Source organism: Argopecten irradians, chromosome 8, assembly GCF_041381155.1.
Source record: "Argopecten irradians isolate NY chromosome 8, Ai_NY, whole genome shotgun sequence".
NCBI classification, from domain to species: Eukaryota; Metazoa; Mollusca; class Bivalvia; order Pectinida; family Pectinidae; genus Argopecten; species Argopecten irradians.
The window spans coordinates 33,247,226-33,273,798 of NC_091141.1; the positions used below are offsets into that span (position 1 = coordinate 33,247,226).

General features: G+C 35.2%; 1 protein-coding gene across 2 annotated transcripts; it reads left to right on the forward strand.

Annotated features, from left to right (window-relative positions):
• The first annotated feature begins 8,739 nt into the window (after positions 1 to 8,739).
• On the forward strand, positions 8,740 to 25,666 carry LOC138330149 (ecdysone-induced protein 78C-like). Of its 2 annotated transcripts, none has more exons than XM_069277563.1 (8): positions 8,740 to 9,433; positions 10,485 to 10,612; positions 11,400 to 11,541; positions 13,931 to 14,139; positions 15,955 to 16,099; positions 17,262 to 17,425; positions 18,183 to 18,288; positions 18,771 to 25,666. In XM_069277563.1, exons 1-8 carry the CDS (start codon positions 9,184 to 9,186, stop codon positions 19,031 to 19,033), a joined length of 1,407 nt encoding a protein of 468 aa, XP_069133664.1. In that variant the 5' UTR covers positions 8,740 to 9,183; the 3' UTR covers positions 19,034 to 25,666. The 2 variants fall into 2 exon arrangements, with proteins under 2 accessions (XP_069133664.1, XP_069133665.1); XM_069277564.1 differs by having other exon boundaries at positions 8,742 to 8,866.
• The last annotated feature ends 907 nt before the right edge of the window (positions 25,667 to 26,573 follow it).

A 26,573-nucleotide genomic window follows, 5' to 3' on the forward strand; every position in this document is an offset into this window, starting at 1 on the left:
GGTTGACCACATATATTTGTGTGTTTGATACAATGTACGTCACAATTTTACACACCTATACTGTACTTCTGTCGGTATCAGTTTGTTTTAATATTTTGCTACACTTTTGCTAGCTCATAGATCAGAGCACAGGAGTTTGGCGTTCTCTCAATAATTTAGAGCATAAATATACGTTTTCTGTATGTATAATCGCGCAAATAAACCATTTAATACACTAGACATTATCTTAACACATATGAACACTAACTAAGTCATATTGAAAGTTATTAAAAATTTGTAAATCGGAAATAGAATTTGCACTCGGACAGTCACGAAGACATTTTCATTAACTTGTGCAGTCGGTGCAGAAATATATATACATAGAGATTGGAAACTCCTTCTTTGTCTATGTTGACAGGCAGATGGACCTCCAGTTTATAGGCATTTTCTCTTGGCTAACTACTTTTAAGTGTATTCTTTTAAACATGATGTTTTTGCATCAACACAAAGTTTAAACATTATATCACGGTTTGATGTGATCAGTTTTCCCAATTGATATTATTTAATATGACTTTTGAAAGTATGAAAATGGGTAATTTTACCTGGTTTTTCGAAAATCGGGCATTCAAAACCGGAAGTGCATTTTGTTTTATTAACATATAAGTTAAAATATTATTTTTTCTTTCCAAAATCGTACTTAGACCATCTGAAAATTATTAAACTTTTATAACATATCAAAGGTATTCTGCTGTATTTAACTATTTAAGAGTTTATCTAAAAGCCCCTAGGGACATACAGAGGTACATCTGCCTATCGTAAAAATGGCGAAGTTGCCAATCTCTCTCTATATATGTTTCTGGTCGATGTAACGTTGAAAATGGACCTCCGTTGAAAATTGACATCGGGTCAGTTTTCAAAGTTGAAAACGGACCCCGAATGCCGTTGAAAATTGAACATGCCGTTGAAAATTGACAGTGTCTAGGGTCAATTCTCAACGGCAGGTCTGTTGAAAAATGACCGTTGAAAAATGACCTTGGCAAACTATCAACGGATGGTCTTTTGAAAAATGACCCTAGTACATTCACATATATAGATGTTGCACAAACATGATTCTCGAATTCTGTTATATAAGCGACCCTTCTGTGCTGGTATTTTAATTACGTAATTACCGCGATTTGAATTAAAAATTGATATTGTTATCATCGTAACAAATATCTCATTTAAATATTTTAGGTGCTAGTATGTTTATTATGGAGAATACGGCACTACAAAACTTTCATTTTTCTATAGTCATATTGTCCGTCCGTGTAGATAATGTTAATTTAATTGTTCTCAAACTGAGGAAATGCTATATAACACTGAGGTAACGTAGTAAATAAAAAGGAATTGTTGTTATCAACTGCATGCAAAGTTTGTACTATGTGGTGTTCACTTCCTAGTACCAGTGGATAGTGTTACAAAACTATAATTATGGGATATTATTAATTTGTTTCTTAATGATTTTTTTATGATTATATTTTGGACGATCTTACGTTTGTCAGGTATTCAGTAATTGTTAATATATATTTATTCCCTGCAATACAAGAATACATGTATTAAATATAGACCTGCGTATGAATCAGTTATGTTGTGTTCTGCGTATGGTTGTGTTGTGTAATGTTGTTGTGTTGTTTTGTGTTTTTGTGTTGTGTGTTGTTGTGTGATGTTATATTGTTATGTTGTGTGTTGTTGTGATGTTCTGTGATGTTGTGTGATATTGCGTTGTTATGTTGTGTGTTGTTGTGTTGTTATGCGTGGTTGTGTAATGTTATTGTGTTGTGTGTTATTGGTGTGTTGTTGTGTTGTGTGTTGTTGTATGCTGTGTGGCTGTGTTTGTGTTGTGTTGTTGTTGTTCCGTGTTTGTGCAATGTGTTGTTGTGTGATGTTTTTGTGATGTCGTGTCGTGTTGTTGTGTAATGTTGTCTTGTGTTGTGTGATGTTGTGTTTAGTGTGATGCGTTGTTGTGTTGTGTGATGTTATGTTGTGTGATGTTGTGTTGTGTTGTGTGTTATTTTGTTGTGTTTTGTTGTGTGGTGTGATGTGTTGTAGTGTGATGTTGTGTTGTGTGGTGTTGTGTTATTTTGTTGTGTTTTGTTGTGTGGTGTGATGTGTTGTAGTGTTGTGTTTTGTTGTGTGGTGTGATGTGTTGTAGTGTGATGTTGTGTTGTGTGGTGTTGTGTTATTTTGTTGTGTTTTGTTGTGTGGTGTGATGTGTTGTAGTGTGGTGTTGTGTTGTGTGGTTTCATTTGTTATGGTGTCGTGTTGTGTTGTTGTGTAAAAACTAGTTCTCATGGGGTCACTTTTCAACGGGGTCTATTTTCAACGGGTCGGTGTAAAAAGTGCGTTTAAAGTTCAGTTTTCAACGGGGGGATATTTTCAACGTTACACCGTTTAAAGTTCAGTTTTCAACGGGGGGATATTTTCAACGTTACACCGGCCGGAAAACTTTTTCCTCCTCTTCTTCTTCTTCCTCTTCTTCTTCCTTCCTTCCAATTTAAGGGACAGACTCAAAGGTTTGAGTGCATTTTCCCTGAGAGGTTGCAATATGTGTTTATATATATTTTATAGATAGATAAAAACAGATCGGGTATATTGTTATGGGAGGTTGTGTCTAGCCAGGGTTGACCGTCCAAAAGCTTGTCCAGGTTTTTGTTAGAAGGTATCTGATTTAATCTGTGTGCGCCTCTTGTTCTCCTGTCGCCTGATGTTATGTGTTGTGATAAGTCAATGTCCACATGCTTGTTTATGAATTTGTGTAGCGTAATAATTCTGGCTTTGGCTCTTCTAGTAGCCAGGGGTTCCCAGTTTAAAGATGATATCATGTTCTAATGATAGGTGACATATAGAGGTTTATTTTTTACCAAACATCAATGATTTGTGTATATTTTTTTTTATGAAAATCGTTAATAATTCTGTTATATCCATAGCTCTAACGTCCAGACGTAATGTAAATAGAAGATGAATTGCTTCGACGTATCTACGCGCAATTCTTATAGAATACTAAATAATATGTGGTTTGCTTTGTGTCCTTCATTATTTGTTATTCCTCAAACCTGAGATACAAAAATTAAATATATACATTTGGAATGAGGAAAAACGGTATAAAGCTAGTATATTAAAGGGCCACTACCTTTCCGAAACGGCTTTTCATTTTAAAATAGGAATGTAAAACGAGATAAAGAATTTTGTAGAGTCGCAGAAGTTATTAACTATACGTTTACAAGCACTCTTATCATCACCTTCAGAACTGTTTAATTAGAATAAATAAATGTTAATTATCATAACGCGGGTCGTTTTATGTTTCCGGCCGTCGTCCTAAATGCCGCGCGGTAGTTGACTATCACTGCGCCAGACGGCAAAACAGCGAAATGAATCTCCACTGTTATCGTACATTAGACAGGAAATCTTGCATATGTTTGGTGTTGTAACCTCATCTTAAGCCATTGATATATATTTTCTTTTGTTATTAATGTTTTTAAGAAACCTTTAATTTTCCTCCGGAAAGGTAGTGGGCTAGTATATTAATAATCCGGAAAAAAAATGCCAAAATAAATTCAAAGTAAAATCAAAATCATTTCTATGGAATATATATTCAGCCACTATAGGGCCTTCTTCAGTCCGAAATAACACTCAAATATACATTTGGAGTTATAGTTTAAAGATGCTCCACCGCTGACAAATGGTATTTTTTCACTATCAAAAACATTAGCAGACGATTTAGTATTTTTCTTCAGTTACAAAAGTTATTTACTTTACACCATTACCACCATTGAAAAGTTTAAGCTTCTAATTTTACTTCAAGTTAAAAATATGAAAAATAATTAATTGCATCCCGAAAAAATTCCATGCCACTATATCCTATATAGAATGAAGTAATGATTGCGCATGCACCAAAGGCGAAACAAATTATTTTATGTTATTTTTTGTGTTAATTAGGCATATATATACACGATTAAACACCAATTATTGTTCAAATGATGAATATCATTTATGCTCTGTCGGCGGTGGAGCATCTTTAACTAATACATGTACAATTGTATATCTAAATTATGAGGATTCTTGTACTGCTTATCAGGTTTTATCGAGATAACATTATACTCTACTAGTAAAATACATATATACGTTCTTGATGTATGGTATCAAGTTGACTACTATAGCATAGAGACTTCATCATGATTAACGTTCATAACACAAACATCCATAGAAAGACAGTGTAACTAATATATAACTCGAATCGTTCAAGACATTTAATATGACATTAGAGTCGGTATAGGCTTTAAATAGCTGGAACCTTCAAGAGTCAGGAAAATGTCTGTGAAATTAAAGTCAATGGGTTCTATATATTTATATAGTAATATAAACTTCGAAATATTAATTATTAAACTTCCCAGTCATGAGTAATACTATTTAGATATGCATATAGCGGTGATATAAAGCATCAAAGTCAGTTTTCAATGGGATACAATGGCACAGAAAGCGCGTTCCTAACACTTGGAGTTAATGTAGTCGTTCCTCCGGAATACCCAGGTGTTCATAAATCCGAGGCGTCGTGCCTAGTAATATGTGTAGCATCTGTTCGTCTGTTAAATTTGGGAAGTATGTAGCGAGTTGGTGATAAGTTTTCTGTAAAACACTAAATTAGGTATCTCTGAATATTTGAGTGGCTGAACATTGCATTACTAGATGTAGCACAGCATGCCGATATGATTCGTCACACGATACAAACACTCTTATCCCATCTGTATATAGAATACACACCAGTATTTTCATTATATGTCACTAACGAAGTTCAAGTGTTTGGCTGTTTTTATGTATTTAGTAGAAGATAGTATTTTTGTATGTGTTGTGTAGGTATTTTAACCTTGCAAAGTCTTTATCGCTGCTTAATCGAAGTTGAAGCTCTGTGTTCTCATAGGTTGAGACATTTTTTTAATAATGTAGTTCCACTTTGTTTTGTTCGGGAAGAATCCATAGTTTATGTACTTAAAGATGCTCCACCGCTGACAAATGGTATTTTGTCACTATTAAAAACAGGAACAGACGATTAAATATTTTTCTTCAGTTACAAAAGTTACTTACTTTACACCATTACCACCATTGAAAAGTTTGAGCTTCTAATTTTACTTCAAGTTAAAGATATGAAAAATAATTAATTGCATCCCGAAAAAATTCCGTGTCACTATATCCTATATGGAAGGAAGTACTGATTGCGCATGCATCAAAGGCGAAATAAAGCATTTTATATGATTTTTTGTGTTAATTAGACATATATATACATGATCAAACACCAATTATTGTTCAACTAATGAATATCATTTATGCTTTGTCGGCGGTGGAGCATCTTTAAAAAGAAATTCTAACATATTCTATTTATCAAATAATGTTATCTATCCGTATAAATCCGCGGTGCTTAAAACGCTGATAGACATCACATAATGTACTGAACGCGTCGAATGAATATTTGCTTTGCCTGTGACGTTGGCGGAAGTGGAATTAGCCGACCAAAAAACACGAGTTTCCTTTTATCAATTTCGGTCGACACCCGATATGTTCCGATGAGACTTTCTACCATTGTCTGAACGAGTTTGCGTTTTTCATCGCATTCTCCCTTTCCTACAGGATTTTTCAATTTTAGTTGAAGACCGCATTTTCGAATTCAGGCGGAATATTCCCAGGTGTTCCTAAACATCCCGTATCGGTATAAGTTCGTCACCCAATCTCATTTAAGATTGAAGACAACAACTGAGCATTTGCTGTAATTATACTGATATCTCCAGCGTTGAGCGTAATCTGATGCCAAATTTAACATATCTTGGAGAGTGTTGTAATGCTGTTTGTTTGTTTGTTTGATTAATTAACGTCCTATTAACAGCTATGGTCATGTAAGGACGGCCTCCCATGTATGCGGTGTGTTGCGTGTATGTTGTGCGAGGTGCGTGTTTTGGGAGACAGCGGTATATTTATGTTGTGTCTTCTTGTATAGTGGAACTGTTGCCCTTTTTATAGTGCTATATCACTGAAGCATGCCGCCGAAGACACCAAGCAACACACTCCACCCGGTCACATTATACTGACAACGGGCGAACCAGTCGTCCCACTCCCTGTGTACTGAGCGCTAAGCAGGAGCAGAAACTACCACTTTTATAGACTTTGGTGTGTCTCGGCCAGGGGACAGAACCCAGAGCCTTCCTCACAGGGGCGAACGCTCAACTCAAGGCCAAAAGTGAGGCGGTGCCAAGGGAGGCATTAGGAAAGATAAAGTCAGTTAGGAAGAAAAGAAAAGATAAGATCCTAAATTTAGTCGCCTTTTACGATCATGCAATAGGGGCAGCAGGTACAATTCTAACGCCCTACCTGCAGGGCCATGTCTGTAATGCATCTTCGCTAGCCAAGGCTTCTGATTACGCATCCTCGATATTCCAGGGGTTCCGATCACTTACGATCTCTACACCCCTGGACTATCTCATAGTAAAACTGGAGGCAACTGGAAAGAACAGGTAATTTAGTCCTTTGATGTACATCAAAAGAACCGTATAACGGTACACTGTGGTTGACTGTGTGACTCTGATGTTAGGCGTCGCTCTCTCTGTAGTCTTCAAAGGAAATCTTTGCTGGCCTGTGATTGGTCAAATGTTTTCAGCTGAGCTGCCTTCAATTTCACTATGAGATAGTCCAGGGGTGTAGAGATCGTAAGTGATCGGAACCCCTGGAGTATCGAGGATGCTGATTACGTGACACTCTCAGAAGCCTTGGCTAGCGAAGATGAGAGTAGAGGGATGCCCCGCATGTTGTAGAAAGTAGAGGGTGCGGTTACAGGGGATAGAGTGTAGAAGTTATGGTACATGTGGTAGAAAGTAGAGGGTAGGGGTACAAGATAGGGGGTAGGAGTAGGGTACACGGTAGGGATATATGGTAGGTAGGGGTAGGGATACTCCTACACGTGTATGAGGTCTTATTCCACCTGATTACATTGGGCGGATATGCGACGCATTGTCACACGACACAATGTTAAGAAGTATCTCGTCGTGATAACCTCTAACATTGTTGGAGTAGGGTAGGGGTAGATAGTAGAGGGTAAGGATACAGGGGGTAGAAAGGAGATGGTAGGGGTAGATAGTAGAGCATAGGGGTATGTAGTAGAGAGAAGAGGGTAGATGTAAAGAGTAGAGGTTGGGGTATAGGGGGTAGAGAGTAGAAGGTGGGGTACAGATGGTAGAGAGTAGATGGTATTGGGTACAGGGGATAAAGAGTGGAGAGTAGGGGTAGAGAGTAGAGGGTATGGGGTAGAGAGTAGAGGGTATGGGGTAGAGAGTAGAGGGTATGGGGTAGAGAGTAGAGGGTATGGGGTAGAGAGTAGAGGGTATGGGGTAGAGAGTAGAAGGTGGGGTACAGAGGGTAGAGAGTAGATGGTATTGGGTACAGGGGATAAAGAGTGGAGAGTAGGGGTAGAGAGTAGAGGGTATGGGGTAGAGAGTAGAGGGTATGGGGTAGAGAGTAGAGGGTATGGGGTAGAGAGTAGAAGGTAGGGGTACAGAGGGTAGAGAGTAGATGGTATTGGGTACAGGGGATAAAGAGTGGAGAGTAGGGGTAGAGAGTAGAGGGTATGGGGTAGAGAGTAGAGGGTAGGGGTACAGAGGGTAGAGAGTAGATGGTATGGGGTAGAGAGTAGAAAGTGGGTAGGGGTACAGAGGGTAGAGAGTAGATGGTATTGGGTACAGGGGATAAAGAGTGGAGAGTAGGGGTAGAGAGTAGAGGGTATGGGGTAGAGAGTAGAGGGTATGGGGTAGAGAGTAGAGGGTATGGGGTAGAGAGTAGAAGGTAGGGGTACAGGGGGTAGAGAGTAGAGGGTATGGGGTAGAGAGTAGAGGGTATGGGGTAGAGAGTAGAAGGTAGGGGTACAGAGGGTAGAGTAGATGGTATTGGGTACAGGGGATAAAGAGTGGAGAGTAGGGGTAGAGAGTAGAGGGTATGGGGTAGAGAGTAGAGGGTATGGGGTAGAGAGTAGAGGGTATGGGGTAGAGAGTAGAGGGTATGGGGTAGAGAGTAGATGGTATTGGGTACAGGGGTCAGAGAGTAGATGGTAAGGGGTACAGGGGATAATAAGGAGTTTGATAAGTTTTGGAGAGAAAAACAATTTAACTTATAATCTAATAAAACAAAATGTACTTCCGGTTTTGAATGTGTGATTTTGGAGGAAAAACCCCAGGTAAAATTGATCATTAACTGTACATGCTTTCAAATTAATATTATTCGGGACAATATATATATATAGAGAGAGATTGGTTATATCTAACCATCAAATAATATTTCAACTTTATATTGATGCAGAAATACCACGTTTAAAAGAGTACAGTTAAAAGTAGTTAGCCAAGGGAAAATGTCTATAAACTTGTCAACAAGGACAAAGGAGTTCCCAATCTCTATGTAGACTGCATGTTTCTGGCGATATCTACAAGAAGTGGTACAGCTACGTGTAGCTAGCTAGTTGACATAAGAATTTATCGAAACATAGAAAATTACAAACAAATTCCAATATAAACAACAATAATAAAAAATAATGTCACCGTGCATATAACTTATGCACGGCAACGTTTTGCATGTCAATAGGTTGTATTTTGTTTTTATGTATTATTTGTGAGATTTCGTTTACGGGGCAAACCGAAAGTACACGCGCACTCTTAATTTTGCAATGCATCATGGGAAAATATACGGACAGCCAAGAATGTGGTAAATAGACCCACCATGTTGAAATCATTTACATATGTTTTTTGTCTCATTGGATTTCATTATTTTGGTTTGTAACACAGTTTGCTTAATATGAAGGTGTCATTCGTGGCTGCAATTCGAGGTAAGGACTACCATTTACCTTGTATATGAAAGTCGACGCATGAAATTGACGTGAATATATTTGATGTTGATATTTAGTTCCACCACATGATAAATTCGTCGAACAGCTGATCGCTGATGTTGAATCTGGATGTGAAAAATCTCTCATTGTTTGTGAGAAAGTGATTGCATTAAATATACAAATGATATATGAAATAGACAACTAGAGGTATGAAGATCAAATGGGGCCTTGCAATGATTCGTGATCTACTAGGGCCATACATATCGGGTATCAGCTATCCTTAGATGCACTTTCGTTGATCGACGTCATTCGAGGACATGGAGGTTTCAGACAGCTCCGAGGCGAGTAGCTCTCTTTCTGATGTGTACGCAAGGAGAAGCAGACTGACTTCAGCACACTATCTCAATCAGTCAACAGATATTGTGGATAGTCAGGGATCAACAGCAAATAGCATGGATTATGGAACTGGAGTGATGGGTGCCAGTTCGAGTAGCTTCCGGGGCAACAGAGACATGATTAACAGTTCACACAGCGAGGAAATGTTTACACCTGTCAAACACATTAAAGGTATGCAAATGTAGGCCAATGACCGTTATAAGAACAATGTCAGACAGTGTAACATATTACAAATACACTATATTGTATTTTTATTAAAATACAATAGCCGTTGATTAAAATACAATAGCCTGTATTTTGATTTAAATTCCAAAGCTTTGTATTTACCAATTAGGCTAATGTAGACAGAACTCTTTTTGTTTGTCACATTACTCCCAATAGCTTATAATTAAGTTAAATGTTAACAGAAGGATTCTGATGTAAGAAGAATTTAGATGTCTCACGTAAAAGTATATATGTGGGGAGCTTGGAATTAGAATAAATGTTTGCGTGCACATATATATATTGACCAAAGTTACATCAACTTATTTTTTATCGGCCCTATATTAATATCATTTCAATTTTCTAAATTTGCTGGCAAGCGAGCAGTTCTGGTCAAATACCAATTCTCGCCATCACGTGTACAAATTTACAGACAATATTTCGTGGAAATCAGGATGGAAGTGTCTTCTATCAGAAGATGACTTTATTGACGTAATTTGAGTGGTAATCGTACAGCTACAGATGCAATGGCGAGATTTTTTAATTAGTGAGAACTGATCGCCAGCTGCCAGTACCATATTTAAGCTGAAATGTCATTTTAAGTGATTCTTGACAGCAGTGATTGTGTGGTCGAATTTATAATTAATGAGCCATATATAATGAGCCATTAATTAATTGATGAGGATACAACTGTTGATCATGCAAACTCATTTTATAGTTTGCTTATACATTAGATTTGAAATTAATCTATTATTTTGAAAAAAGAATCTTATGTATAAGGCTTGTTTTGGTCAGTAAGAATACATATACATTTCGCAATCATTAAATTAGTGTGTAGAAACTGAGAAATGGTTTTCCATTGAAATTTATCATAAAGTCAATCAACCGTTCAAGAAATCCTATATCTATACATGTACAAGTAAGTTTTGAAATAGATAAACAAAATTATATTTCTAAATCAACTGTTATGTTTATTTGTTTTATCAATTTTTCTTTTATTGTTTTTGATTTTAAATTGTAGAAGAAAATGTTATACAAGCAGCAGCAGCAGATTCTAACAGCCCCAAACAAACTTTTGTGCCATGTAAAGTGTGTGGGGACAAGGCTTCAGGGTTCCACTACGGCGTTACATCATGTGAAGGGTGTAAGGTAAAATATGATTATCTCCCCTTGTCTGGTTCCACTACGAGCGAAGGATACAAGTTAAAATATGGTTATCTCCCCTTGTCTGGTTCCACTATGGCGTTACGTCGTGTGAAGGATTGATGTAAGATAAAACATTATTATCTCCCCTTGTCTGGTTCCACTATGGCGTTACGTCGTGTGAAGGATTGATGTAAGATAAAACATTATTATCTCCCCTTGTCTGGTTCCACTATGGCGTTACGTCATGTGAAGGATTGATGTAAGATAAAACATTATTATCTCCCCTTGTCTGGTTCCACTATGGCGTTACGTCATGTGAAGGATTGATGTAAGATAAAACATTATTATCTCCCCTTGTCTGGTTCCACTATGGCATTACGTCGTGTGAAGGATTGATGTAAGATAAAACATTATTATCTCCCCTTGTCTGGTTCCACTATGGCGTTACGTCGTGTGAAGGATTGATGTAAGATAAAACATTATTATCTCCCCTTGTCTGGTTCCACTATGGCATTACGTCATGTGAAGCATGTAAGGCAAATTATGATTATCTCCCTTGTTTGGGCACATATTTCTATTCCTCTGTAAAAAATTGCTAGATTTTTTTATTTCATATTGCAGATAATGATAATTGAAATAATAAACAGCTTTACTTACTGAGGATAAGTATGCTTATAATTAGCCAACAACTTATCTACTGCATGGTCCTCTAGTTCATAAAACATAATGCTACCAAACTGAAACCTTGAGAGAAGGATAAAACTTAAATGAAAAAATGTTCTTTCTACAGGGTTTTTTCCGTCGGAGCATACAGAAGCAAATTGAGTACCGATGTCTGAGAGATGGAAAATGTATGGTGATAAGGTTAAATCGCAATCGTTGTCAGTACTGCCGTTTTAAGAAGTGCCTGGCAGTGGGCATGTCTCGAGACTGTAAGTTATTACATATTTAGGATTGTTGATGTTTGCGAATGTAACTTCAATTTGTCTTGTTTATTGATCTCTTAATTATAAAGTCAAAATCTTTTACAAGAATTATTTGATATACAGAAAATGAAAAAAATTAGTAAAAATTTTGTTTTTTGCACTTTGTAATTGTTGTTTTCAATGTAGTTTTGATGTAATTAATTTTTAAAATTTTTAACTGACCCAAAGGGTCAGGATGACCTATAGTCATCATGCACCGTCCGTCGTCGTGCGCCGTGCGCCGTGCGTAAACTTTTCATTCAAACAACTTCTTCTCAATAACCGTAAGGCCCAAAGTACTCATATTTGGCCTGTAGCATACTGGGATGAAGGGCTATCAAAGTTGTGAAAATGAATGACCTTGACCTACTTTCAAGGTCACAGGGGTCAAATAGGCTAAAATCTTTGAATGACTTCTTCTAACTAACCAAAAGGTCCAGGGTACTCATATTTGGCCTGTAGCATGCTGGGATGAAGGGCTACAAAAGTTGTGAAATTTAATGACCTTGACGTTCTTTCAAGGTCACAGGGGTCAAATAGGCTAAATTCTTTGAACGATTTTTGTTAACTAACCAAAAAGTCCAGGATACTCATATTTGGCTTGTAGCATGCTGGGATGAAGGGCTACAAAAGTTGTGAAAATTAATGACCTTGACGTACTTTCAAGGTCACAGGGGTCAAATAGGCTAAAATCTTTGAACGACTTCTTCTAACTAACCAAAAGGTCCAGGGTACTCATATTTGGCCTGTAGCATGCTATGATGAAGGGCTACAAAAGTTGTGAAAATTAATGACCTTGACCTACTTTCAAGGTCACAGGGGTCAAATAGGCTAAAATCTTTGAACAACTTCTTCTAACTAACCAAAAGGTCCAGGGTACTCATATTTGGCCTGCAGCATGCTGGAATGAAGGGCTATCAAAATTGTGAAAATAAATGACCTTGACCTACTTTGAAGGTCACAGGGGTCAATTAAGCTAAAATCTTTGAACAACATCTTCTAACTAACCAAAAGGTCCAGGGTACTCATATATGGCCTGTAGCATGCTGGGATGAAGGGCTACAAAAGTTGTGAAACTTAATGACCTTGACGTATTGTCAAGGTCACCGGGGGTCAAATTGGCTAAAATCTTTGAACGACTTCTTCTAACTAACCGAAAGATCCAGGGTACTCATATTTGGCCTGTAGCATGCTGGGATAAAGGGCTATCAAAGTTGTGAAAATAAATGACCTTGACCTACTTTGAAGGTCACAGGGGTCAAATAGGCTAAAATCTTTGAGCGACTTCTTCTAACTAACCAAAAGGTCCAGGGTACTCATATTTGGCTTGTAGCATGCTGGGATGAAGGGCTACCAAAGGTGTAAAAATTAATGACCTTGACATTCTTTCAAGGTCACAGGGGTCAAATAGGCTAAATTCTTTGAACGATTTTTGTTAACTAACCAAAAAGTCCAGGATACTCATATTTTGCTGGTGGCATGCTTGGATGAAGGTTTACCATAGTTATAAAAATGAATTACCTTGACCTTCTTTCAAGGTCACAGGGGTCAATTAAGCTAAAATCTTTTAACTACACCTTTTAATTAGCCGAAAGGTCCAGGGTATTCATATTTAGTCAGTAGCATGCTGAGATAAAGGGCTATCAAAGTTGTGGAAATGAATGACCTTGACCTACTTTCAAGGTCATGAGAGTCAAATATTCCAAAATCTTGAATTTTGAACTTCTTCTCAAGTTCTACCAGTGTGATTAAGCTGAAACCTGCATGAAATGATCCTGACATGGTCCCGACCAAGTGTTGTTATATTTTATGTCGATCCAAAATCCAAGATGGCTGCCACAGATGATCCAAGATGGCTGCCACAGATGCCATCTTAAAAACACATTTTGAACTTCTTCTCAAGTTCTACCAGTGCAATTTAACTGAAACTTGAAACATGAAATGCGGCTGATATGATCTTGTCAAAGTATTGTTATATCTCTGGTTGATCCCAGATTGAAGATGGCTACCATGACACCATATCTAATTATTTTCCTATACAGCTATTGCCAAGATAGTCAGATGACCGTTAAGGCCCTTGGGCCTCTTGTTAATATTAATTAATTTTTAAAATTTTTAACTGTTTTGTTATTTTAAATAACCAGAAATTTGTATTTGGGGCTTTTATGACCCAATGAATATTCAAATATTGATTAAGAAATCTAGTATTATATTTAGCTTTCTCCAAGATAAAAGACTGTAAAAAGAAATATTTGATGAAAGATTCTTATTGTTGGAAAATAAAGATAACACTAAGGAAAAGGAGTCGGGATAAAACACAATTAATAACAGTATTTTATATTTTATACAACAACAGCTGTGCGTTATGGTCGGGTGCCAAAGCGGTCAAAAAGTCAGGATGACCAGTGTGTTAGCTCCACTGACCAGCATCTAGACCAGACGGACCTGGAAAGCAAACAGCTCGCTATCTACGACATCATTCTCAGTGTGTCGCAGGCTCACCATGCCAACTGTACCGTGACTGAGGATAAAGTGAAGCACATACAAAAGAAACAGTCTACCCTGGTAAGTATAGGCTAATAGCAGTAATGGTACTATTTTGGAATTTTCGGGGTACAATTTTGGTTTTACTAGTTTAACACTCTATTAATAGCCAGGGTCATTTAAGGACGAGCCAGGTTTGTTTGTTGAGGAAAGCCGTAGTACCCGGAGAAAAAAAAACAAGTGTTCAGTACCTGCCAACTGCCCCACATGGGATTCAAACCCACAACACAGGTGGAGGGTTTGTAATGTGTTAAGATATCTTAACTACTTGGTCACTTGCTTGGCCCCCTCCAGGGTATAAAGAAAAAAAACTATTTGCAAACTGTGTGAATCTGCATACAAATATTTAGAATTTCACCATCGTTAGAAAAAAAAATTAATTAAAACCCTGTGATTATGTTCCATCGACGTCACCGTGAAATATGCATCTTGAAGATTTTCTAAAGCGCTATACAGTATATAGAGATATGAAAATTAGTTTTTATGTTAACCATGCTTGTATGGAGCAATTCCTCTAAGAATATATTCTATGGGGCGCGTTAGCGCCCCATATTGAATATATTTCGTTTTTATGTTAACCATGCTTGTATGGAGCAATTCCTCTAAGAATATATTCTATGGGGCGCGTTAGCGCCCCATATTGAATATATTCTTAGAGGAATTGCTCCATACAAGCATGGTTAACATAAAAACGAAATCCAATCCCTATATTTACACTCACACGACTTTTTATTAATATTTTATGCAATAAAATTGTCATTTGAAAGTGACGTAATTATTCAATAAAAGTCGGTCAAAAGTGGGAGGAGCTTACTCAATTGAACAGCGAATGATGACGCTTCACGTAAGGTAGAATTATTCATCCGCGACGACAAAAAAGTTCAATATTTTAGTGTAAAATAAACATGACAAACAAAGTAAATTTCAGAGATAATTTTATTTAATAAGGTCAGAACTTTAAATAGGTATTCAATTTTGCTTAAAGTTCATATATATAGCGTAATAACATAAAGTATTTGTTCACGGCCACATGTGTGAACTCGGTGACCAATATTGTGCAGCAAGGCGAGGCTGACGCACGCTTACACACTGGAGTTTTCCGAAGTTGTCAAAACACCAGTGTTCAAGTAGCTAAATTTGTTTGAGATTGTCGTCTGACTTGACGATATTACATCCTTCGGAGCCATGTGATTATATAATCTACGCTTAGATCCATCGCCATCTATGGAACAACTTCACTTGTATGTATTTGTGGTGACGCGTAACTGTCAACACGTGGATTACTAGCGGTGCATGTTTTATAATACACATGATTAAATTCTCAAAGAACAAAGACAAGAGGATATGTTTATAACTGACCTCAGCTCTATCAGAGGGTCTCACGCCCGTCCACCCCAAAGACTCGATCGTAGGACGAACATAGGCACATAGGTAATGTTTACATTTGACACCCATCATTTTTAACAAAAATGAAAGCACGTCGGCCCGGTCGGGATATTTTTCCGTTTCTTTATACAATTGTTAATTTAAAAATTGTTTGAATCATATATAAATATAAAACATGTATATATTGTTTAGATTTTTCCAAAATTCTATGAAAAACAACAATATACACGTAATGTTGCGTCAAAATGTAAACAAAGCCATGTGTTTCTTTTTTTAAAAAAAAAGTAGTCCTTTTACGTTGCACAGAACATTTTCATACGCAAGTTCAAAGTTCAATGTTACCATGCAGTTATGGTAAACAAAATCGGCTAGTATTAGAGTATAGTGACCAAGCCTAGCAAGTGTAAATATATAGGATATGAAAATTAATATACTGCTCTATCTATTCAGATGCACCAGATTCCCATCCCAACGACTCCAGTCCAGTTTACTGATGAGGAACTAGAGGCACAGAAATTGTCCATGTGGCTGTGTCTGGCATCATTAATCACACCGACGATAAACAGCGTGGTCGAGTTTGGCAAACGGATACCAGGTATCGTCCAACAATTATGATATCAATTGCATCGACCAACCATTTATTAGTTATTTATTTCAGTAAATTGTGATAGTTTTGACTACAGCAGACTACAATTGCAATGGTATTGCATTCTGAATTTTGTTAAATTCCAGTATATGAATTGGCCATAAGTTGTACATGAACATTTAAGTATAGTTTTGATTTTACAGAACAAAGTCAGTGTTTGTTTAAGCATTGAAGTCACTATTCTTTAATTTCATCGAGGTATGAAAGAGATTTTGTTTGCAAACTGTGTGAATCCACGTAGCGGATTCTCACAAAAGTTTGCAAACAAAATTTATTTCATAACCCGATGAAATTAAAAAATAGTGACTTCAATGCTTATAATTAATTTTCCAGGCTACTTTTTAAAATGAAATACATTTACACGTATGATTCCATTGATTTTTTCCAAGGGATTATTTTTTCCAAATCGATACGCAACATCAATGTTTCTATTGTGACGTCACGATAACATCGGGTTTCCGCGCTATTTTCAGATTTTATTTTTTCATCGTGGAAAGAAAAAAATGAATAGGCCAATCAAAAAACCAGAAACAAAGAGAAAATTAATGATTTTTGATTGAATAGTATGAATAAAAGTGGCATTCTATTGTCATATTTCCTAGATTAACCAGTTGAGCGATACAGAGCCTCTTGTTGAATTTGTCCTTGATTGATTAAATTTAGAGTCATGCAGTCACAATGTATAGTCTGATAGTCTGATGTATTTTCTCACCCCTAACTAATCATTGGTTATATTAGCTAATGTAATATAAGCTATTTTTTGGTATATATTCTGTATTTTCATATTACAGAGTTATCTGCCCTATCAGTTTGGTAATGATTGTGACGTACCTACCCGCAAGGGATCAAACTCTGTAATATGAAAAGACTGAATTGTCTATCACAATGTTTTTCAAGGATAATGATGCCTGAAATGCTATGCATAGCTCTGCTATCCAAAAACAGCAGTACAACAGTGAATTGTTTCACTTTTTAACACATATCTCTTATATTAATCTATAGAAAAATACAAAAATAGCAATGTTAACGTTCTCAAAGGTAATTAAAGCTACAACAGAAAAATAATGCTGTTTAGAAAACGTATTAAGTTTAGAATTAATTTTCTTCACAGGATTCTCAGACCTATCTCAGGACGACCAGCTCATCCTTATAAAGGGCAGCTTCTTTGAGGTGTGGCTTACCAGAATGGCCCGCATGTTCAACAAACATGAAGGCATTTTGACATTTGAGGAAGGCAACATGATACAGCGTGAGGAACTGTCTGTGGTATTTTCTGTAAGTTTCTAGTATTTCAAGTAAGTTTCTAGTATTTTCTGTTAGTTTCCAGTATTGTGCTGTAAGTTTCTAGTAATTTCTGTAAGTTTCTAGTATTCAAGTAAGTTTCTAGTATTTTCTGTTAGTTTCTAATATTTTGCTGTAAGTTTTTAGTATTTTCCAGTAAGTTTCTAGTATTTCTTTAAGTTTCAGTTTCTATTATTTTCAGTAAGTTTCTAGTATTTTCTGTAAGTTCCCTTCGCACATTTCAATCGAAATGTTTCTTAAATTCTAACAACATTTTTTGGGGGAATTCCTTTTCCTAAAACATTAACTCATTCACCTTTAAAGACACGTTTAAACTCTTCTGATTCAATGGATGGAACAGTTCATTATGAATTTTCAGGGGTGAATGAGTCAATATCTTGATACAAAGCAAATATTAAGTTTTAAATTTGCAAAATAAAATTGTTGTGAATTTATAGTATACTGTGTTTAACCAACTTTCTTTCACAGCTAATAAATTTCGCAATTTCCATTTCAAAACAAATGTGTGAAGATTAACATTCGCGGATTTAAAATATTGAATGGAAACTTCCAATATAACGGATACACAAATTAATTTGCAGAGAAAACCTTTCAGGAATTAAAAGGAACTTGGTTTACACTTTACAGTATACCTTAATTCTAAAAACACATTTTTACAAAAATAACAGTTATAAGTTGTTGTAAATCTTTTCTTGTCAACATTTAAGTGTCACTTGTTGTGATCTTGCAGCCTGAGTTCGTGTCCTGTATGTTTGACTTGGCTATCAGCTTTAACCAACTTAATCTCAACGATACAGAGATTGGTCTCTTCGCTGCTATAGTGCTGGCTACTCCAGGTAATTCTTTGAGTGGTATAACTACTGTTATATTTTGTTGGTGTAAAAAAATTTTCTTGAGGGTGGTGGAGCAGTGATAACTTTTACACATCTAGATGAATCAGCGAATTTAGCAAATCTAGGAAGAATAATAGTAGAAAGCTAAACAAACAATAGAAATGAATTTTGAAAACACCTAATCACTAGAAAACTAAATAAATAGCAAATAAGATAGTTTCTCACTGTCATTTGTGCTTTTCCATCTTTACAGAGTTACCTCCCTTGTGGATACCTGGTAGGTATCCATTGGGTATCCATTGTGACGCCATTTTGTTTTGAGTTTTGAGTGAAACTCACATCGTTTTCTCTGAAAAGGATGACGTTACGCTCGCAAACACATGGCATCATAATCAATACAAACCCCAAGGGCAGATAACTAAGTATTATGCAAATACACAATAGTGCTTGCAAGTAATTTCTTCAAATTTTGTATTCCAATTCAGATCGCCGTGGCCTAAGTGATATGAAGTCTGTAGAAAAAATCCAGGACAAGCTGATTGAGGCCCTGAAACTCCAGATTTGTCGTAACCATTCAACAGAAGAGAATCTATTTGGCACGACTATTGTGAAGTTACCCCAGCTTAGATCCCTAGGGAGTCAGCACAATGATATCATACATTGGTACAGGTCGCAGTGGCAAAGAATCAGGTTGCCTCCCCTGTTTTCAGAAATTTACGATATACCAAAGCATGCAGATGATTCTTGATTCTGGTTTTAGTGTAAGCTGAAATTTTTTGGCTGGTAGGACTCCATAGGAGCTATTTTCTTGGCAGGGAAATATTTCCCTAATTATGCGTATCTATGTGTTTCTTAAACAGAGTTTGGAGCCGCCTGAGATGGCTTCAGGCCATTTTATACATTATATGGAATTCATTTGAACCCAAAGGGTTCTTTATATGGTATGTAACTCTGAAATGGCAATATATCTATTACATATTTAGCTAGTTTTATTAACTTTTGGAGGCTGATCAGAGGTTTTTTTAATGGAGAACAGTTCATAATCTACCTCACGTTATTTTACAAATTAAAATTGGTTTCTCTTTCTCACACTGTTGCAGAACCTGCCAAAGAAGCTTTTCACTATTTGGTATGGGACATAAATGTCCCCGAAATGGTGAAATCATTTTTACATCTCAGCCCTTAGGACTGTTGGCAGCTTTTTTAGGTTCAACACACTGGCCAAATATTAAACCCTTTTACCCCCTGGAATTCCACAATGGAATGTTCCAGTCCTTAAACTAGAAGAGTCCAAATGAGTTTTCAGGGATGAATCAAAATCAGGAGTACACTGGTATAGAAACTAGTTCACATTAAAATATTAAGTTCGTGGGTACATAACCTAGTTCATGATTATACTACTTTATTGGTATATACATGTATGTATCTACATAACATATAGTTCATGACCATAACCTAGTTCATGACTATAAACTCTAGTTCATGACTGTAGAACCTAGGTCATGGGTATATACAGAACAGAGTTCATGGCCATAATGTATTTTATAATTATAAAATCTAGTTCATGACTATATAATCTACTGGTAGTTCATTGGTGTAAAACCAAGTGTAAATTCAAGTTTATGGTTTTAGAGCCAGGTTCATGGCCGTTTGATATATGGGAGCAAATTCCTGGATATAGAACCTAGTTCATGGCTTTAGAGAAGTGAGTTCATAGTTATATACTGTAATAGAGTAATGGATGCCTTAGTTTCTGTCTAATTAGTCTAATTATCAATTATCTCATCACTATTTTATAGAATACATTTTGTCACTATTCAATTTTACTTTCATTTTGATAAAATGATGGATCACCATGTACTTGTTATTGGTTGTAGTATGGATATTGATATGATCTAGTCAAGATACTTATCTACTAAATCTGATTTTTTTTGGTTTGGAGTTGGTTCTTTAATATTTAACTTAAAAGCATATTCTCAAAGTCAAAATATTTTATTGATTTGGGGCACATTATCCACTTGTTTTCCTTTATAACATTTTTGAAATTTTAGTGGTGAATGAGTGACAGAGAGGTGTCTTGTACTTATCATCGATGAAAACTATTCGTTAGTGTATTTATGAAATTAATGATAATAATAAAGAATGAATAGTTTTCCCAATGTAGCATAAATAGATATATTTTAGCACAATTTAAGAAATGGAATCAATTAGTTTAATACCTATTCATGTTTTGATATATGCAAACAGTGTTGTGGTGATTTTACTAATTTTTCTTCGTCCTCAACTCAGGTTTTGACAGATACATTGTCTTCAGTCACATTGGTACACATGTGTTGTATTAAGGTAGGTCTTAAAACGGTCAGTCTTTGAATTTACAACCTCAGGTACATCTTTGCATTAATCCATTGAAATCTCTGATTAGCCTCCAATGTATCTCAGCATTGTTTAGATTTCACATCATAATATTCTGTATTTGCAAATTATAGAATTATCTCCCCTTGCGGGTAGGAATTGATTGTGACATCGTGTGATTGTGGGCATTATGTCATACTTTAAAGAGAAATCAACGAGAATTTTGCACACAGAATAATGACGTCACAATAGATACCTACTCACAAGGGAGGCAACTCTGTAATATGCAAAGTCGTAATAACTAATAGGTATACTGTGTGTCTAGCTATTCTCCATAAGTAACTACAGTCATACCTGCTGTAATGCTCAACAGAAACTGTCAGCTGCATAATTATTAAGTAGTCAGTTTACGTTCCTCCCGATGAAAACTAATTAATCAGTCAGTGGCCAATAAAATTGTGTCCAAATTACGATCGTTGTCTTTGTAGTTGCAGTCATGTGAATTTTTATGGAAATTATTAAAACTCAGTTTAATATGCTATAACATATATATTTGTATACTGTATTTGTATATTAGAGTTATCTGCCCTTGTGAGTAGTTGTTGATTGTGTCGTCATGTGTTTGCGGGCGTAACGTCATACTTTTAGGAGAGAACGAATTGAATTGCGCTCACAAAATGATGATGTAACAATTGATACCTACTCTCAAGGGAGCTAACTCTGTAATATGCAAAGACGAAATATTGACTATGTGGCATTATATACAGAAGATACCGGTATGTAATTTTAGAAGTACATTTTTAACCTATATATAAATCGTTGTCTCTCTTAATTAGTTAAATAATTTTGATTCCACCTGGTATAATCAGCCAATTTTTGTCGGTCGCATTGGGTGGCTACTTTAACCCCTGAAAACGCATAATGAACTCTTCTAGCCTTTAAAAAAGAAGAGTCCAAATGTGTCTTTAGGGGTGACTGAGTAAATTATACAGGTTTGACTGTAGTTTTCTATGTTAATGTCGTATCAAGTGGTTGTATAACAAACCAAGGAAATATGTATATATATAATGCTTATTTTTTTAAACTGCTAGAAAAAAAGAGGAAGGAATCAAATGGAATCAACATCATATGTTTTCATATTATTGTTTGTTTATTCATTATTGTTGTTTTTAAATCTGTTTTGTTTTGGTATGACTAGTGGGATGATCACCTCCAGTGTATATTGCTTGCAAGTGCAATTTTGTTTTGCCTGGAGTATGATGAAATGATCTTTTACTAAATTTACCCTGTGGTTTTGTTAACATTTTTTTACTTGTTTATATATTAATTGTTTATATTTTGTTGTATATTTTCAGCCATAATTTTAGGAACATTGTAAAAAAAAATATGTCAATTTTTCATCCGTATTTGGAGTATTACTAAAAAAAAAAGGAAATATATAAGTAGTTCTATTTGGTCTCTAGTTATACAAATATATTGCAAATAAGCTTATATTTAGCAGAATATTGATAACAGAATTTAACATAAATGTCCGGACTTGGCAGCATCAATATTTGAATTTATTTTTATATATTTTTCTGAAACAGACTATCACTGACTTAAGTCAAGCAAGTACTGAAAATACATTGTAATGCTCAATCAAGTCTGGAAAGAAAATTAATTTTAAACTGTATTTAATTTCATGATTTTGCTATCTTACCTTGATTAAAGGTAATTGTGAAAATATATTTGCACTTCAACTCATTCGCCCCTAAAATTACATAATGGACTGTCCCTACTCTTGAAGCAGACCAGTCTAAATGTATCATAAGGGGTGCATGAGGTTAAAATTGTTTTTATTTTTTTTTAATTTGGTTTTAGTCAAATTTTTCATCTGCTAATATAGGCTTGTCTGCACTATATACCGTATTCGACCCAATAAGCGCCCAGGGCGTTTAAAAAATTGAAAAGGCGCTAATAAGACATAATTATTGCAAATCTAGACAGTTTTGTGTAGTTTTGGTCTTTATTTATGCACGGACAATTGAAATCGAGGCCTTAAAAGCAGGAGGGGCGTTTATAGGGACATGGGTGCTAATTGGGTCGAATACAGTATGTGAAAATTTGCAATTATGGTGCAGCTGTATTTTCATCTTGCAAAATGCTCTGTAGTAACTGATTTAATTTGTGTTCTGAAGAAATAACACAGGGTTTCTAGTCATTTAGCTTGAAATTGAAATTACAAAAGCATCTGCTTCATGGTTTCAGCTATATGGCTTATGTTGAGCCCTTGAAATTCAAATCAAAATGTTTACAAAATTTAAAAAGGATAGATTGTTGCTAGTGACAATGAAAAATTAAGTATATATATGTTTTGTTTTATAACTATTCTTAGTTAATTTTGTAATTTTGAAAATTGATTCATGAAATATGCTGAGAAGTTCTATAAAATATTAGTGCTATTTTTATAATTTTTGTTTGTTTTAGAGTAAAAATCCTTGTTTGGTATATGAGAATGTTAGAAGTAAGTGAATTTGATTTACATTTCTGAAATCGTGATTATTTTTGTCCAGTTTTCTGTGATCATTAGCGCATGTATCTGTTGACACATGTCAGATAATTATTCAAGGCCAGTGATTTTAACCATAGACAATGCATCAAGGTAATTTGTTTGATGTTGGAAACAGCAGTGTCTATACAAATATGTTATTCATTTCATTTTGATTTTCCCTTAATATTCTTATTATTTCAACATAGCAGATATTAAACCCATTTACCCCTGAAGACACATGTAGCCATTCTAATTCAAAGACAGGAATGGTCCATTGTAGAGTATCGGGGGTGATTGAGATTAATTATACCCTCTCTAATTCAAAAACAGAAAAAGTCTGTTGTAGAATATTAGGGGTGATTGAGATTACTTTTAACTGTTGCAGGAAAAAAAAACCTGCTGTTATGAATTGAAGATGCTTAGTTGCACTCAATAAAGCTGAATCATAACACATTACAACCCATTCATCCCTGAAATTGGATAATGGACTGTTCCACTTCTTGAAGCAGAAGAGTCTAAATGTGTATAGGGATAAATGAGTTTGTTACATTGTACTACTTATCATAAATATTTTGTGAATTTACATCCTACAACATCCTATGTTATATTCTGGTATTAAATCATGAAATTACTCAAATTCATAACCATCCTAATAATTTTAGTATTTGGGCTATAATAATTTTAGTATTTGGGCTAAAATTTGACAGTACTATATTTGACTGCACTAAAATTTGACTTTGACCACTAAAATTTGACTGCACTAAAATTTGACTGCTCTAAAATTTGACTTTGACCACTAAAATTTGACTGCGCTTTAATTTGACTTTGACTACTAAAATTTGACTTTCACCACTAAAATTTGACTGCACTTAAATTTGACTGAACTAGAATCAGTTTGTTTACAGTATTTGTTCATGTCTTCAAAGTTTGAGTTCTTGTATTTAAACATTTTCTTCATGAAGGCCTATCATTACAAAGCTGTAATGTACATGTATATGTTACAAGAAATGCTAGTTTTTCTCAGGACAACTATGATACACTTCACCCTGACACTTAGTCTTAGTGCTTTATAGATAGAAGACACTATATAGAGCTGCTCTCCTTGAACTGTAATGTACAGAACAGTTGTTTGACATTTTTTATCATGCCAGACTACAGAGAACTATCGGACTGGAGACTTGTTATGTACGTTAAGGAGTTACTTGATTAACTCTATTCACATTTTTGTCGAGCCGGTGAAATTTGAATTATTTCCATTTTGCGGAAATAATCATGTTAAGAGATTTACTTACATGTGTATATAGATATATAAGTCTCTTATGGATCTGATTTTCATATTATTTTGTATATTTAAACCATAATTTCATTAAAAACGTACAATGTATTAACCATCATATGTCGCTCTGATCAGGATAACAAAGATGAATAGATTTAGATAATATTTACCATACTTGAAATTTGCACTTTATGTAAGAAATTTTAGAATGACAATATTTTTATATAGCCCAATTAATACCGGTTACTTACTACTTATGTACTGTAAGTTATTTAGTTTATTTTGCATAAATGATTCTGTCTTTGGATATTACAGAGTTATCTGCCCTTGCTGGTATATATGAAATATTGACCCCTGGTTTTCAGTTTTGAGATACTTGTACTATTAAAACAATGTTACTAAATTTAAAGGATGATCACTGTCAATTGATCCAACCTTCCGGCAATTGTCTTATTTTGCTTCAATTTTGTTACTTCACAATCACTGAAAGGTTGCACAAATTGTGAAATAAATACTAACTACAAGGACAGATAACTCCATAGTTAACAAAAACAAATTGTAAAAAAAAGCGTCTCTGAGAATAGTTTTAACAGTACAATATATAATGATTCATCATTTTAAGCCTCATTATTTTTACCACTGAAGATTTTTGTGTTCCCTTTGCCAAACGGATACACTCTATATAAATGTTGACTGACCAGAGACAGGTTTGTTTTTAAAAGTTCATTGAAAAATCATGACATTGCTCATTCATAAAGATGATGCCCGGTACAAACTATTCCAATATCTGATTTCTATATACAACACATAGTTCAATATACAACACATAGTCAAAGTGAATTTGCATGTAAATATCCAAGGCTGGAATGTAAAGTGTTTGATGACGATTTGTTTTTCTGTAACCATGTTTATTAAGACCATTCTTAAAGGATTAAGATAAAATGGTCTTTATAGGCTAGTGGTCTTAATCTACGTTGACAGAACACTGAATTTAGCCAGTGAGGCAAAGTCTTGTAATAGACGTAGTCATGTAGGCTTACCAACTAATAGACCAGTCAGTTTGTGCCCAAGTTGACAATTGGTACCCCAAGAAAATGGTCTTAAGTATTATAGTAACAAGCAACTGGTCACTCTACAGATACTAGAGGAGGTCGCTAAAGGCAGATTTTACTGTATTCAGTCACGGTAAACCAACTTTCTTTCGCATGTGAGTTATTTTTCGCGATTTTACTGTATTCAGTCACGGTAAACCAACTTTCTTTCGCATGTGAGTTATTTTTCGCGAATTTCGCGATCCATGCAAATTCACAAATGTTTATCTGCGTGAATTAGTGTCTTCATGATTTATATTGATATGAATTTCCATTCAGTTTTAAATTTGCGAATGTTAATCTTCGCGAACTCGTTTTGAAATGGAAATCGCGAAAGAAAGATGGTTTACAGTACAGTAAATATATACTTGTGTATGTTCCAGCCACTGGTCATGTTTCAGTGTTAATTACATGTATGTCCTGCTTTATACCAATCTTTTCCATGTAAATGTCCTTTCTGTGTGATATATAAGCGAGTTGAACTCCAAGATTACAGTCATTTTCTGACAAATTTTTCTGTTTAGTAAAACCTCCATAATCCTATTCATGGGTTTTAAAAAAAAAATTTTTGTATATTTGTCATTAATGTCCTTGGGGTTTTGGTTGTTACTGAATATTTTGGTCTTTGATTACAAATAATTAATATATACATATGTTACACATATACACATAATATCATATAAATTATGTTTGAAATTGTTTCTGACTAAATGAACGGGTACATTTCTTCTTTTGTTGTTTAAACTTGTTGATGATTATAATTTACACTCTTCTTAAAGAGCTTAGTTATCACGATTCATATTCTTTATTTGTATATTACAGAGTTGTCTGCCTTTGTTTGTAGGAATTGATTTCGACACCATGTGATATCGAGCAACATCATGTGATTTCGAGCAAAACCTTTAGAGAAAGATATGAATTTTGCTCATAAAATAATGATGTCACAATGGATACCTAGCTGCATGGGAGGTAACTCTGTAATTTGCAAAGACGGAATTGGTTACGGGTAACAATGAACTAAAGCTTGGAATTATGATTG